This window comes from Camelina sativa, chromosome 19, assembly GCF_030686135.1.
Source record: "Camelina sativa cultivar CO46 ecotype springtype chromosome 19, ASM3068613v1".
NCBI classification, from domain to species: Eukaryota; Viridiplantae; Streptophyta; class Magnoliopsida; order Brassicales; family Brassicaceae; genus Camelina; species Camelina sativa.
In genome coordinates this window covers 26,263,029-26,278,886 of record NC_141898.1, presented here as the reverse complement: position 1 = coordinate 26,278,886, position 15,858 = coordinate 26,263,029, and the positions used below count along the sequence as shown (strand labels likewise).

At 34.9% G+C, this 15,858-nt stretch overlaps 1 protein-coding gene across 1 annotated transcript; it reads right to left on the bottom strand.

The window, feature by feature from the left end:
* Positions 1-5,901: 5,901 nt before the first annotated feature.
* On the bottom strand, positions 5,902-14,330 carry LOC104768057 (uncharacterized). Its single transcript, XM_019240967.2, has 6 exons — positions 14,216-14,330; positions 7,010-7,158; positions 6,789-6,920; positions 6,614-6,733; positions 6,327-6,500; positions 5,902-6,241 (listed from the first exon to the last, which is right to left on the bottom strand). The coding sequence occupies exons 1-6, from the start codon at positions 14,328-14,330 to the stop codon at positions 6,083-6,085; spliced, it is 849 nt and encodes a 282-aa protein (XP_019096512.2). The 3' UTR covers positions 5,902-6,082.
* Positions 14,331-15,858: the final 1,528 nt, after the last annotated feature.

The following is a 15,858-nucleotide window of genomic DNA, read 5'->3' as shown; positions in this document are numbered from 1 at the left end:
TCAACACTTATTTGTGGGCCTATTTTCATTATTTTTGGTTTTATTATCATCACTTGTATTTTATTTTCCATCTATACACCTTAACTCAATTTATCTTTTGCTCTAATTTTTTTATTTTTCATATGTTTTTGTAGCATTCAAATGTATATAGCTTTTGTTTTCAAATATCGCCTAGCAATGTACCATGTTGGCTCTTGATGGTAAATGTACAAATAATCACCATATTAGCTATTGCAGATGAGTGAAGCAAAATAAGCTTTGTATTATGGCCATGGTCATCTCATATAGTTTACTAGTCTTATATAGAGTTGACAAGACTAGGTTTGGAATAAAATTGTGTATATATTTTCTAGTTACAATAATTGATTTGAATCTGTTTGATGGTAAACTGTAACTTTTTCCTTCTGATGTGGCTAAGCAAAAATGATGTGGTGATATTAATGTGATACAAGCCATTGGGAGGGCATCTATAGCTTTAGTGAGAACTTGCATCAAGAAAGAACGAGAGCTCATAAATGTAGCATGTTACATGTGTATTGTTGTGTTCCATGGCTTCTTTGACCTCATCAAGACATCAAATGTTCTTGCCGCTCAAACAAACAAATACATTCACATGCATGTGATTGGGTATATATGTGTGGGGGCTGCGGGAGAAGAAGTTCGAAATAAATTTTGTTTCGATAAATTGAGTAAATATAAATTTTAGTTGGCTCTATAAATATTACATAAATTACAATGACATTTGAACATAGAAATTTATTTGTAATGTTTCCAACATGTTATGGGCTAAAGGCTACTTGTTCCCACTATGTACATGCATCTTCTACTTATATTGGCCACCCACCAAAACCAACATTTTATTCCATATCAGGATATATAGTTCTTTCCTTGTATCTATTTTTGATTGTTTTAGCAATGAGTTATAATTCTATATTTTTCAATCAAGTTATTAACCAAAAAGTCTTTTTGGGTTACCAAGACAGTTTCGGACATTAAACCTAGCGCTAATTAAAGCCATAATCTCCTTTGGTATAAAACCAGCATTTGATGTTACTTGTTTAAAGCGTATAATAGGGCTGGGCATTCGAGTAACCCGTTCGGGTTCGGGTAAACGGGTTTAGAAAAATAGAACCCATTGGGTATTTTTAGATATATGGGTTCGGTTCGGTTTGGGTATTATAGGGTTCGGGTCGGTTTGGGTTACAAATTTTAGAACCCGATTAGTACCCGAACTACCGGATACCCGAAAAAATATAATTAAATTTAAATAAATTTAGTTAAATTTTGACTTACATAACAAAATATTTTAGATATTTTGATTATTTTAGATATTTAGGTATAAAACTAAATTAAATATTCAAAATTATAATCATAATTTTGGGGTAATTGCATTATATTAATGATAAATATTATAAATATGTTTATATGTTCGGGTTTAATGGGTACCCAAACGGGTACCGGGTATTACCCGACCCTAACCCGAACCCACGGGTATTAGAAAATAGAATCCAATAGGGTTTTATAGGCAAACCCGTACCCAACCCGAACCCGGTTTTTCGGGTTGGGTTCCGGATTGAGTATTCGGGTACGGTTTTTATGCCCAGGCCTAGCGTATATTATTAGCATGTGAGAGACTTAAACCTGGAAACAAGCTAGGATTCATCACTAACATCTGTGACAAAGATCTTTGCTATCCAAGATCTGAGTTTTTGGTTATTGAATAAGAAGTAAACTTGAGAGAGGGAGAGAGGGAGAGAGAGAGAGTATCATCATGCATATGCATAGCGGAAACACCAAAGCTCGCTGTTACGTTCCGTAAATGTGTGTAGTAGAGAGCAAAGGCTATTAGTAATTAGTAATATAGCCAGAACCGAGGAGACCGCAAAATGTAATTTTTGGATCCACGTGAAAACATAAAAGAAAAAAGAAAAAAAAAAGAAAAAAATTGAAGAAATCAAAAGTTTAAAAACAATGAAAGCATTAGCGTTGTCAATCGCGCTGGCCCGGCCCGGCCCAGCCCGAAATCTTTAAAGCCCGCATATGTTTGAGCTCGGTTCGGCTCGGTCCGAAATATTTCCGAGTCTATATTTCAAAGCTCGAGCCCAGCTCTAACAGGGCTTTTCGGGCTTTTTCGGGCTTATCTTATTGATCAATAATTCAAACTTATAAGTTTTAAAAAGCAGTGTTTAAAGATGTATTGTAAAACAAATCAATCAAAATTTTAATAATTCATCTATATTCACTACAACCAACTTAATTTAAAAGAAAAAGTTTAAAACTAAATAAAAGTTTATACTTTAACCAAATAAAAAATATATAGAATTCATGTAAAATATCATAGAGAAAATTTTAAAAGTATTAAGCAAGGTTATTAAGGAAATATGAAAACTAGGATTAGAGTTTTAAACTTTATTTACAATAAATCATTAATCAAGTATTGCAATCAAATAAAAATGTTAACAAAAAAAGTACAAAAAATATTTGTTAAAGAGTTTTTCGTGCTGGCCCGAGTACGGTCGGGCTAAGCCCAAAAAAATCTATAGTCCAAACGGACTGAGCCCAAAAACCTGATTTTTTCTGGACATATATATTTAAGCTCAAATCCGGTATTTTTCAGGACGGGGCCGGACCAGCCCGCAAGCTTTGGCTTAATTCACATGCCTAGATAGCATATCATACCCAACTCCATTCATTCTCTAAACTTAATTTTTTAGGCGATGAAATGTGTGCTGCCACCTAAACATATATATATGTATGTCAGTAGAAGTTTCAACCGCCATCAGATCGACATCGTTGCTACAAACATCATGCATCGTTTTGTTTCTTTACCCCATTATCATGATTGGCTACTCTATAGATAGTGCACAAACTATAATTTAAGTGTCTATCATATCCAGTTTTGTAAACCAAATGGAAGCTTATTAATTAGATGATGATATATGTTCAGTATATATAGTAGCTTGAAGAAATGAAACTACTCTCATGACAACAGACTGAGTTATGTTATCGTATATTTTTAAAGATATCTATTTTGTTATTTTGTTAAAAACGTTACGTGTGCATCAATTTACAACTTCTTATCCTACTATATTAATTGAGAAATACATTTATAAAAATAACATTAAAAGTGTAAAAAATTACATTAGAATGCCATTAAAAATAGTAAAAAATAGTTAAGATCCTTAAGAATAATTAATACAATTTAATAAAATATTTGTGTATTAAAAATAATATATTAAGAAATATTCATTCAATTAAACAGCTAAGATTTCTACATATTTTAAACAGATTTTTTTGGCAATAATTTTTGCAGCAATAATCTAATTGTAAGTAAGCCGGATGAATTGCTAATAATAAATAACAAAATAACAAAAAAAATATTTCAAATTTAATTCAAATAAAATGTTTAGTCCACGGTTTAATGTCGGTTAATACCTAGTCGTTAAGTAATTAATCGTTCATTTCATACCTTTTTCTTCATATACATACATTCTAAATTATTATGCGTTCATACCTAAATTCTGTGGCACTTCTTAATAATTTCAGATTCATTATTTTCTTTTTTTTTGCTCATACGTTATATTCTTACCGTGGGTTACATACATAATATACATTTCGTTTTTTTATTCATAGTAGTTATAGTTGAAGGTGTATCAGGTGATCTAGTGATTCAGAATTCTCTGACGACCCCCGAAGATTTTGTTTTGAATGATGATTGTACAAATAGGCATGATCACGGTTACGGTTATCACGATTATGGTTTATTAACTACCGGTTACGGTTAGAAATTTTGTTTAACCTTAACCATAACTGTTTAATAAACGGTTACTGTTAAATATGGTTCCGGTTCAAGCGGTTACAATTATATATTGTTACGGTTATTTGATAATATGATACGATTAATATTATTTGACGATAAAATATAATTGATATTATTTATTTATAATTAATATGTTCTTTTAGTGTCTCATATTTCTATATATCATATGATTCATATTAAATAAATAATTATTAGTATATTTTATTATGTTTTTAAAACGATTACGGTTAACAAATTATGGTTTAACTATGCGGTTAACCAACGATTTTGATATAGTTACGGTTAATTAACGGTTATGGTTAATATAATTTAACCATATATTTATGGTTAACCGTTACGGTTTGTAACCATTTTATACGGTTATGGTCTGGTTACGGTCCGAAATTCAATAATGGTTTAATTTTCATCATACCTATGTACAGACGACCAGATACCCTTACCGTGAAGGTCTGTAACCCGTGGTAACCTCTCCTCTAAATTGATAACTGAGTTGAATACAAAAAGAAAAGCTTCTATTACCCTTGAGGATGCAAAAACTTGTCTTGATGAAGAAAGAGGTTACGATTTTACCCTAGCAGATAATCATGGAATGATGCATCTGTTATGGCCTCTGAAGAAGGGACTCTATGCTATGTTTTTGTAACCTTCTACCAGAATATATAATGTTTATGGGTTCATACGTAATCAGTTTAATCATCCTCTTTGCTGGGATTTTTCAGTATGCAATTTAATCAGCATCACTGCTGTCCTTCGTAGTCAGATGGCTAAGTCTAAGCATCTGAGCCAAATGTATGTGTGCCAACAGGCAGATAAACAAGTTTACAATCAGCAGCGTAGGAAAGGCGACAGTCATTGTTGCTAGTATTATGGACCACTTATCTAACGCCATGGAATATATTTTTGGGTAGTATTGGTACAGTAAAATCTCTAAAGTCATGACCATATAATTTTATTAATTTATAGAAATTTTAATTTATCGATAAATTAATAATTATTAATTTATCGATAAATTAAGAAAATATTAATTTATGAAAAGATTTTTTCATTTTCATAGCTTTGAACATTCTCTATTAAAAATAACATACATTTGTTATAATTCACTAAAATGTTTTTAATTTATAATTTTGGCTATCGTAATATGATGGATGTCGATAGTTTACTAGATTATCCAGGTGAAAATAATAATTATTTAGAAGTCCATAGTTTATATGAAATTGATGTTACTATTCTTCATGATGAAATCCAAAAAGATATTGCGATATCTTTATAACCAATTACACGTAAAGAAACAACTATCGCATCTAGTTAGTGGCACAATTTTGGGATGTAATTTGAAAAAACAACACAAAAAAAAAATTTGATGCAATGAAAAAGATTATAGATGAGTTCTAATATGAATCTTATTATATAGACCAACATTTAACAAGCGCCCTACCAAAAAGTTCATTTCTCCCAGTGAACCCTACCCCTATCTTAAATTTCTCTTACTAAATTTGTTTTTGATAATCTTAGTTTTAATGCAAAAATGATTAAGTGGTGTTACGGTCCAACAGGACCAACACCCATGCATGGTTGTTGGGGTTTGCCCAATCACATCTTAAAATCATTTGAACCATTGAGAGATTTACGAGGCCAATCCGAGTGTTTGATTTCTTCAAGTTCAAACTTCAAACAAAGTTTTGTTAGATACAAAATATGAGCATGAATGATAAATATATGTATATGATCTGTAATTAAACCTAGTACACTCCAACTTAATAAAGAGAAACTAACCCTAACTTACTTTATCAAAAAAAACAAAACAAAACTTACCCTAACTTATTTTTACATGCTATAGTTCCCAAATCCACACACAACTTTTGATAACCTAACCACGATTTTAGAGTTATAACTGTTTCAATATTTATAAGCACGGACGGCTGGTGAAGACATTTTTTTGCACATAGTATTGTTACGTTTAATTTAAGAGTAAGTGAGGTCAAAAAAAAAAAAAATTAAGAGTAAGTATGTATCCGCGCTACAACGCAGTGTTATTTAAAATAATTGATATAAAAATTTTAAGTTCTGAAACGATGTTAATGTTTTTTTTTAACGTCTAACTTTATTAATTTAGAGAAGAAGTATACAAAGAGTTTATACGGTACATATTACTATTTTCATTTAAATTGATAGTAAGTACTAAGTTGGACGAAAACATATTTTAATCATCTTCTATATCCGTTATCTGACTTGAAAAAATATACTCGTACTTTCACAATTTTACTACTCGCAAATCAAATTTGAGTATCGTATCACCCGTAGATCTAGTCCACAGCATCGCGGGACATCACATGCTGCTACATTCAGCGCAACAATCTTATCCACAGCATCACGGGATATCACAAGCGTATCGTGTAGCAGAATGCTGTAAACATTTAGCCCCTGCAAAGCATTACACAAACAAGGTTCAAGATTAGCTAACCCATTAGAGTCCGCAAGGTTTGATATGTGATTATCTATAACTTACTATTGATGGAATTATGTTGACATAATGTAGATTCTGGGTGGCTAGCTTCAGCTTTTCATCAATAGGACCACCTTCAACAACAAGGACTTTCTTTGTCTTCTCCATTTGATTGTAATAATTTACAATGTTCTTTGTTTTATGCGTAGGCAATGCCAAATCATCAAACACGAGGAGCTGCATAAATTTCCTCAACCATCAGATACGATAAGACCAGTTTAATAACAAAGGCACAGTTATGATGGACGATCAAGAGCACAAGTTACGATTAAGAAGAGAAAGAGACTGACTTTTCCTTCTGCGGCTCGAGCTGTCAATGCTATTTTCAGTCCAAGCCGTCGAACCTGCTTATTCATCTTTATCGCATGGCTTCTCGGTATGGGTCCATGCATGACACAACCACCTCGGAACTAATGGTTCAATGAAGTTCAATCAGAGAGCTAGCTATATATGATGGCAAAAAACCTTAAAATCAAAAAACTGATTTATCTGCGGACCACGCAGAGTACCATGTCTAGCTCGACCTGTACCCTTCTGATTCCATGGCTTTCTTCCAGTTCCACTAACCTCACTCAATGTTTTGGTCGAATGAGTTCCCTAAATATCAACCAACAAAGTGTCACACACTTATTGATTATTTGCTTATACGACTAAATTTAGGCACTGTGAGATTACTAAATAGTTACCTGCTGGTGTTTAGCAAGCTGCCATCGGACGACATTGTGAATGATATCTTTCCTAATTGGAACATCAAAGACATCACCTGCTAACACCATGAAACCCTTGTCCTCGTTCTGAAAATTCGTCACCGGAATGACCAAGTCTTGATATTGTCCTAAGGAAAGTACCAATACCAGAATCAGTTAATACATGTTCAGAAGTTTTAAAAAGAGAGAAGCAATAAGGAAAGCATCATTGTTCAGAGATTTAAAACACGTCTCAAGCACAATCACAAAGTAAAGCGAGAACATAATAGAGCCACCAACACAAGCGAAACACTGGCAACCAAACCTAATACCTTCACGTAATAAGCTAAATAAGGCCTGGAAAATCCTTACTCCTCCCAAAACATAAAGTAACAACTACATTTCTCTAACACAACCACTCCCTCTCCATTTCCCCAACATAAACTCCCAAGAAATGTACAATATTCTCAGCAAAACCATATGAAAGATACAGAAATTAGAATCAGCTTGAAACAAAAACCCTAGCTGCTCATCTACAACACGAAAATGCAATGTCTCAGTAGCTATCAAAGGCTGATTTGAGCGATTAAGAAGCAGAAATCAAAACCACTCCACATGCATTTTTCGAGAATAGAGATCTCAAGGAACACTCACCGGTCACAAGATATACGGCGGCGACTAATCAAGGAAGAGGTTCAGTGAAGGTTTACTCATCAGAGTTCTGAATCGGGTCATTCCGAGATTGTGTATATATTTTCTAGTTGCAATTATAATTCATTTGAAATTGTTTGATGGTAAACTGTAGCTTTTTTATATATGATGTGGCTAAGCAAAAATGATGTGATGATATTAATGTGATACAAGCCATTGGGAGGATATCTATAGCTTTAGTGAGAACTTGCATCAAGAAAGAACGAGAGCTCATAAATGTAGCATGTTATTGTTGTATTCCATGGCTTCTTTGACCTCATCAAGACATCAAATGTTCTTGTGCTCAAACAAACAAAAACATTCACATGCATGTGATTGGGTATGCGTGGGGGCTGCGACTGGGAGAAGAAAGTTCGAAATTAAATTTTGTTTCGATAAATTGAGTAAATATAAATTTTAGTTGGCTCTACAAATGTTTCCGACATGTTATGGGCTAAAGGCTACTTGTTCCCACTATGTACATGCATCTTCTACTTATATTGGCCACCCACCAAAACCAACATTTTATTCCATATCAGGATATATAGTTCTTTCCTTGTATCTATTTTTGATTGTTTTAGCAATGAGTTACAATTCTATATTTTTCAATCAAGTTATCATGCAAAAAGTCTTTTTGGGTTACCAAGACAGTTTCGGACATTAAACCTAGCGCTAATTAAATCCATAATCTCCTTTGGTATAAAACCAGCATTTGATGTTACTTGTTAAAGCGTAGATTATTAGCATGTGAGAGACTTAAACCTGGAAACAAGCTAGGATTCATCACTAACATCTGTGACAAAGATCTTTGCTATCCAAGATCTGAGTTTTTTGGTTATTGAATAAGAAGTAAACTTGAGAGAGGGAGAGAGAGAGAGAGAGAGAGAGAGAGAGAGAGAGAGAGAGAGAGAGAGAGAGAGAGAGAGAGAGAGAGAGAGAGAGAGAGTATCATCATGCATATGCATAGCGGAAACACCAAAGCTCGCTGTTACGTTCCGTAAATATGTGTAGTAGAGAGCAAAGGCTATTAGTAATTAGTAATATAGCCAGAACCGAGGAGACCGCAAAATGTAATTTTTGGATCCACGTGAAAACATAAATGAAAAAAGAAAAAAAAAAGAAAAAAATGGAAGAAATCAAAAGTTTAAAAACAATGATAGCATATCATACCCAACTCCATTCATTCTCTAAACTTAATTTTTTAGGCGATGAAATGTGTGCTGCCACCTAAACATATATATATATATATGTCAGTAGAAGTTTCAACCGCCATCAGACATCGTTGCTACAAACATCATGCATCGTTTTGTTTCTTTACCCCATTATCATGATTGGCTACTCTATAGATAGTGCACAAACTATAAATTAAGTGTCTATCATATCCAGTTTTGTAAACCAAATGGAAGCTTATTAATTAGATGATGATATATGTTCAGTATATATAGTAGCTTGAAGAAATGATATATGTTTACTTCTTAATAATTTCACATTCATTATTTTCTTTTTCTTTTTTGCTCATACGTTATTTTCTTATTGTGGGTTACATACATAATATACATTTAGTTTTTTTAGAAAAACCCATCTTTCAAAATATAAATATATATGTAGTTGCATATATAACATATATAGGTGGAGTCGATGTACAGATAAGCTAGTAAACAAACAATACGTATTATGAGTTGTGACGTACAACCAATCAAATACCCCACAAACGTAAAAAAGCGCAATTATATAGACATGAGAGAATCCGTTTACGTTTCTTCAGATGTGTGACCCAAAAACTTTCTCTTATCTTCTAACTTTTCTTTTGACCAAAACAAAAATGCGAAGATGACTTATATAAAGCATAGACATTTGATATTACCAATTTTTTAAATTCAAAACAAAAAGCTTATGGAAAGTTGCATATTCATTCATCAAACCTATACCGACCAAATACAACTCTATGTCGGCTTATATTTTGGAAGGACGTATCAGACAAGTTTTATCATTGTGGACTTTCCACTACCTTTTCTCTATATAAATAACCAACACAATAACAATGCTCCGATCATTTAGTAAAATCTTATGTTGAATATAATATAACCATTCGTTTTTGAATAGTATTAAATATAACCAATTTATTGGGCAATACTATATGATTACCATATGAATCTAATAAAGTTTCAATCATGAATCTTTTATTAAAAAAGTGTCACTACTATTATTGTTAATTACATTTATTTTTTGTGCCACTACTATTATGTTTATATAGTAGTTATATACTTATATTGGTTTTCTTTGCCGTCTTTGTTAGGTTTTGTCATTCATTGAAAAAACAAAAATTCTTAAACATATTATTATGATCTACCGTACAAAAGCAATGAAAGGGTATTATTATGAATAGGTTAATGGGAAAATATATAGGGAATAATAATTAAGTAATAATGAGGGTGATGAGACACGACGCAATGCCCAAATACTAATAATTTGAATGAGATAATTAGGTCGTGAGGACTGAGGAGGGACCATTTCGCATTCATAACCTCAAAACTCAAAAGGCTTAAATTACGTTGTATCTCTAAATTATAAAATAAAATTGAATGCCTCAACGTGGCTGCCCTTTTCACTTCTCTTCGCCACACCTTTTCTCACTTTACAAAGTGTCGTTTATTAATAAATACGACTCTTTGTTCAAAAAAAAAAGTACATTAATAAATACGACTCTGTTAGATTTTGCAGTTGTTTTTTAGTTTCTTTCAATCAGAAGATTTCAGGTTCAGGTTCATAGTTTTCTTTTTCTTGTTCGATAAGGCATAACAAAAAAAAAATATTCAATTTAAAATCTATAATCAAAAATTTTAAGTTACAATAGTAACCAATCATGTTTTTAGTAAAACGTACGTGTAATTTGTAAACAATAAAGAAGAAACATACGATCGATTTAGTGATTTATGATAATATCATCATTACTGGTTTTTCGAATTCAAATCAAAGCCATATGATGGAGTTTTTTGTATAATTAAATAAAAAAAATATATGTGTTACGATATATAGAGTGTTGTTAATAAAGAAAGTTTACCAAAAAAATTAGTAACCTAATAGTTTGTACTGGTGTCATTAACATATGAGCTTTAAACTCATTCGAATGCATATTTTTGAAGAAAATAAAATCATATATCAACTAAAAGTGTACATACCAAAATAATTATTGTAAATAAGCATGTGCAAATTATTAGAATTGAACCAAACTAAGCATGTTCGAAAAAGTCTTTCTTCGTTCGGCTACAAGTACACAAAATAATGTAATACCCCTCACCATGACTAAGGTCCGGACAGAACAACCTTTGCCATGACCGGTCAACTAAAACTCATTATTTTGTTAAAGAAGGATAATTTTGGCTCGGACATTCATAAGGCCAATACAAGGGAGAGATGAGGCACACCTATGGATTCTCCGTCAAATGGGAAAAATAGTATGGAAAGTCAGGCTATCGACAATGTCCCTAAGTTGGTCGAGGAACCCATAGGTAAGATCATAAGATAGTCTTATCTAGGAAACCTTAGCTGGTCTAGGGAAATAAGGAGGAATCAAGGAAAGTTGGACTAAGGCAGGTTGGTACGGGTTAAGGCGATGGTTGGCCATGGTAGTACCAGCGGACATAGGTTGCGTTAGGCGATCTAGACAATGGCGGAACATGCTAACGCGTGTCATTATCAATGATCTAGATGATGGTAGTACCAGCTAACGCGGATTGTTATTAGTAGCCCGGACAATAGTGGGACCGGCCAACAGGATGGCTATCGGTAACGTGGATAGTGGTATCACCAGTCGATGCAGGTTGCCTTTGATAATTTGCACGAATGAAGGATTGGTCTGGTACGTATCATTTTCCTAAGCTGGCATGTGGGCAGGTAACCTTATGTATCACCCACCAGTTCGGTACCCGGTGGTCGGACACGGCCGTACCTGTACGCTAACAGACTGGCGGTCGAGATGCAAGGGCGCTAGCTAAAAGGAATGGATGGCCAAAATCGTCCCAATGTGGTGCTTATCCGATCAGCCTTCATCCCTATCCACAAGGACGTGGAGCTTATCCGGTAAGGTCGTCCCTATCTGTTCGCCATGTGTTGCCACCACAACCACGAAGAGTGTCCGCCATGTGTCGCGCCAAGGGCTGCCCAGTGCCACGTCCTGCTTGGTTAAACTGACCTTGGGAGGCTATATAACCCCCCCCCCCCCCAAACCTTAGAGTTTAGGAGGAGCGCGCGGAGAGCTGCGAAGCGCCGGAAAAAGTTAGGTGAGTTTCCGATTGCGTGGAAGTAGCATGTAAAATGGCTAGTTTAATTTTTGTTTATTTAATTATTTAATTGAGGTTAGTTATAATTACTTGATTAGTTTAGGATTAAGCTACTTAAGTAGGATTAAGTTAGTTAATCATGTTTAAGTTAGATAATTATGATTAAGTTAAGTTAATTATTATTAAGCTTAGATAACTAGGATTAAGTTAGTTGATTAAGATTAAGTTAGTGATTAGTACTTAAGCTGGAACTGCTAAGTGTTTAGCATTAGGATTAGAACGGTTTAGTAGTCATTAGCGCTTAAGTATGGAACTACTTGGTTATTGTTGTGTGATTGATTAGTACGTGATTCCTTGTGTGACTTGATATTCTTGTTTGTGATATTGCTTGTTGTGTGATCCATCCTTGTGTGCATCATGTTAGGTACCACCTGCATTGTTCCATTAGTACATGATCATAGTTGCATTGTTCTTATGTTGCCTGATTGTTTGATATAGCGTTGCGATGGTATAGCTCTGATGCTGGACGTTTAGTTGCATTGCAGTTATGCCTTCCGATTGTTATATTATTGTTTTCTTGCATTTTAGTTACTATCATTTAGGTAGCTAGCATTAGGCGAATCATGAGGATCCCATCCGTCTACTATGCGTTGCGTGTAACTTTGTAACGTTATGGTTTATGAAGGTTTGGAGCGGTTCATGCCCGGTCGGACGCTACATGACGATGTAATACGAAGGAATGTGGATCTCTTTAAGACTTTGTGTCTAGGGGTGTCGGGCATTGCCTTGGGATATCATGTATTCGTAGGCTTTCCTTAGGGTAGAAGCATGCATATTCATTATCTCCGCTGCATACTTAAATTTGAGTCTTCATGCATTGTATCATTGCTTGTTGGTTGAATTCGTATTGCTTGTTGTTAGGGGATAGGTAGATGGGTAGAATTTCCTTAGGTATCGCGGGGTAAGATTTTCTTAGATATCGGCCTCACTAAGTAATGCTAGATTACTTATGATTCTACTTCATTTTTCCAACAATTCTTAGCCGAAAGATCTCCGTAGTAGAAGCAACGTGACCTAGGCGAATCAATGTAGGTTTTACAGCTTTTGTAAATTCTTACTGTGTATATTATGTATGGTTTTCAAAAAGGATCCGAAAGCTATATAAATGTTTTGGTAACGTTTTTTGCGTATATTATATAGATGTAAAGACTCGAATTTTTCAAAAGCTAAATGGTTATTCCAACTCATATTAAGTCTAGTCCAAACTTAACACAACTATCGCTCGCGGTACGGGTTGCAAAGCCTTAGGCCGTGTTCGAGAGGTCAGGCGCTCGCGGTTGGATAACCAGGGTGATTGGATTCGTTCCAAAAGCCTTGGTTGGCCGACTCCGAGAGTCCTACGTAGCGCTTCCGATTTGTTCTTATATTTAGGACGGGTTAGGGGTGTTACAACTGTGGTATCAGAGCATGGTTAAGTGATGCTACGGGATACCATATGTTCAATGTTTTATCGAGTAAATGTGTCGCAAAATCTGTCTAGGAAATTGATTCGGTCACTTGCTAAATTCTCGATTCATAGGAATGTTCATAGGAAGTTGTTCGGTCATTTGTTAGATTCTAGGTTAGGAATTCTTATAATAACAAGACTTATCTTTATTTTCTTGTAGTATGCCACCGAAAAGAGGACGTGGACATGGTAGGATGGAAAGAGGGGGACGGGCTACGGTTCCACCGCCCCGTATCCCTCTTCCCATCCTCCACGACCACGTCCACGTCCTCTTTTCGGTGGCATACTACAAGAAAATAAATATGAGTCTTGTTCTTATAAGCATTCCTAACCTAGAATCTAACAAATGATCGAATAACTTCCTATGAACATTCCTATGAATCTAGAATTTAGCAAGTGAACAAATCAATTTCCTAGACAGCTTTTGCGACACATTTACTCGATAAAACATTGAAATATGGTTTTCCATAGCATCGCTTAACCATGCTCTGATACCACGCTTGTAATACCCCTCCCTGTGGCCTAAAATACCCGCGAGATGGCCGAAAGATTGCTATCGAAGAAGAATCTATCAAGACGAAGGGGAATTGAATTTTAGAGTCAAGCCAGAGTATTAAAGGATGAACATAAAGCTTTTGGTCGAAGAAAAACTGGAAACGAACGGAGAAATCGGATTTTGGTACGGTGGAAAAGTTTTTGGCCGATGGCCATACGCGACCGCTAGCGTACCATTCCGTCCGCGTCCATTAGCTAGTAGGCAGGCAGCTCTACCAGCACAAGTGGATAAGAACATAAGTGGATAAAGATAACTAGAGAGATAAGCTCGTCCAAGCTTATCCGCCATGTGTCACCGCCCGGAGCAGGCTTGGTGTCCGCCCATGTGTCATGCTCCGGTGATGCCTATCCGCCACCTCATGCTTCCACCACCGCCCTAGCACCCTTATATATACCCCCTTCATTTGTTCCTCACACCAAAAACCAACTAAAACTTTCCTATTAAGCGCTAGGCCGTAGGAGATCGAGTCGGGTAGTTGGGGTAGTTGGGTAGTCTGGTAAGTTAGTTCCGCCCTTAGTTTTATTTTAGTTTTAAAATATTTTTATAAGGGTTTTGGTTTGGTCCAAGTTTAGATTTATTGCGTCAGCGAAAGCTTGGTCGGATCGGGGCTAGCGTAGGCGTCAAGGGTAGAATGTCGTTCTCTCGACATTAAGCCAAGGTGAGTTCAGGTTATGTGTGTTGCATGTGGTTGTATGTTGTTCAAAGAACGCATGTTAACCAGCTTGTTTGTTTAATTGTTTGATGCAAACTAAAATTAAATAGGGATTTAATTATGCGATAGACTGCTTGTAAATCTATTCATTTATTTGTTATAAGTTCGACTTGATTTAGGTTCATTACAAGAAAACAAGACTTTTGCGATGGAAGAATTCATAGCAAATCCCTCGCAAATAGGCAAAAACGATGGAATTGCAAGGAACACACTTCCCTCGCAAATCGCTTCTCGCAAATTGGTTAACATCGCAAATCCCTCGCAAATTTTGCGAGGAAAAAAATGCTGTCGCAAAATCAACGCAAATTGCGAGGGACAATATCAATAGCAGATTCCTCGCAATTTGGTTCAAGCTAATCCCTCGCAAATTTGCGATGGATTTGCAACATTTATGTCTGTCGCAACAGCTGAGATTTGAATTAGGAATTATTCATTTTGTAATTATGTTTATTTTTAATTATGCAAATTAATTATGATTAATTTCTAATTAGGCAAACTAAAATTCATAATTAGCCCAAAAAAACTTTGAATGAAAACTGAAATTAAACTTGTAATACAAAATGTTGTTAAACTTACATAAACATAATAATATAAGTTCAAAACAAAAATCAAACACATCTTCTGAATATACAAACACAAGTTCTCGGATACAAACACATAAACACATAAACACAAGAGATCCTAAGTTGGTCTGGTGATACCTCCTGCTCCGGTCTCAGGTCCGGTATCTCCTGCTCCGGTCTCATTGGTGGCAGCAGTCTCAGGTCGGGGAAATCTTGCAGCAAATTCAGGGTCCTTCTCAGATAGATAATCGAATTAGGCATCATAGCAATGCATCTTCTGAGTATTTTGTTGCAACTTCAATGCATAATCCTCTAGCTGAGTAGACTGACTCGCAAGAACAGCTTCGGCCTGAGAAAGCTTCTCAGCTAGAATGACTGGATCTTCAGTCGGAGTAGGCGTCAGAACAACTTGAGCTGAAGATGCTTCAGTTTGCATAGTACCGACTCCATATATCCTATTTTTCTTCTTCAGAGCAACCTGCAAACAACAAAAAACAGAGACACAATGTAAAGTTCAAAGAGATAAAACAAAACAGTATGT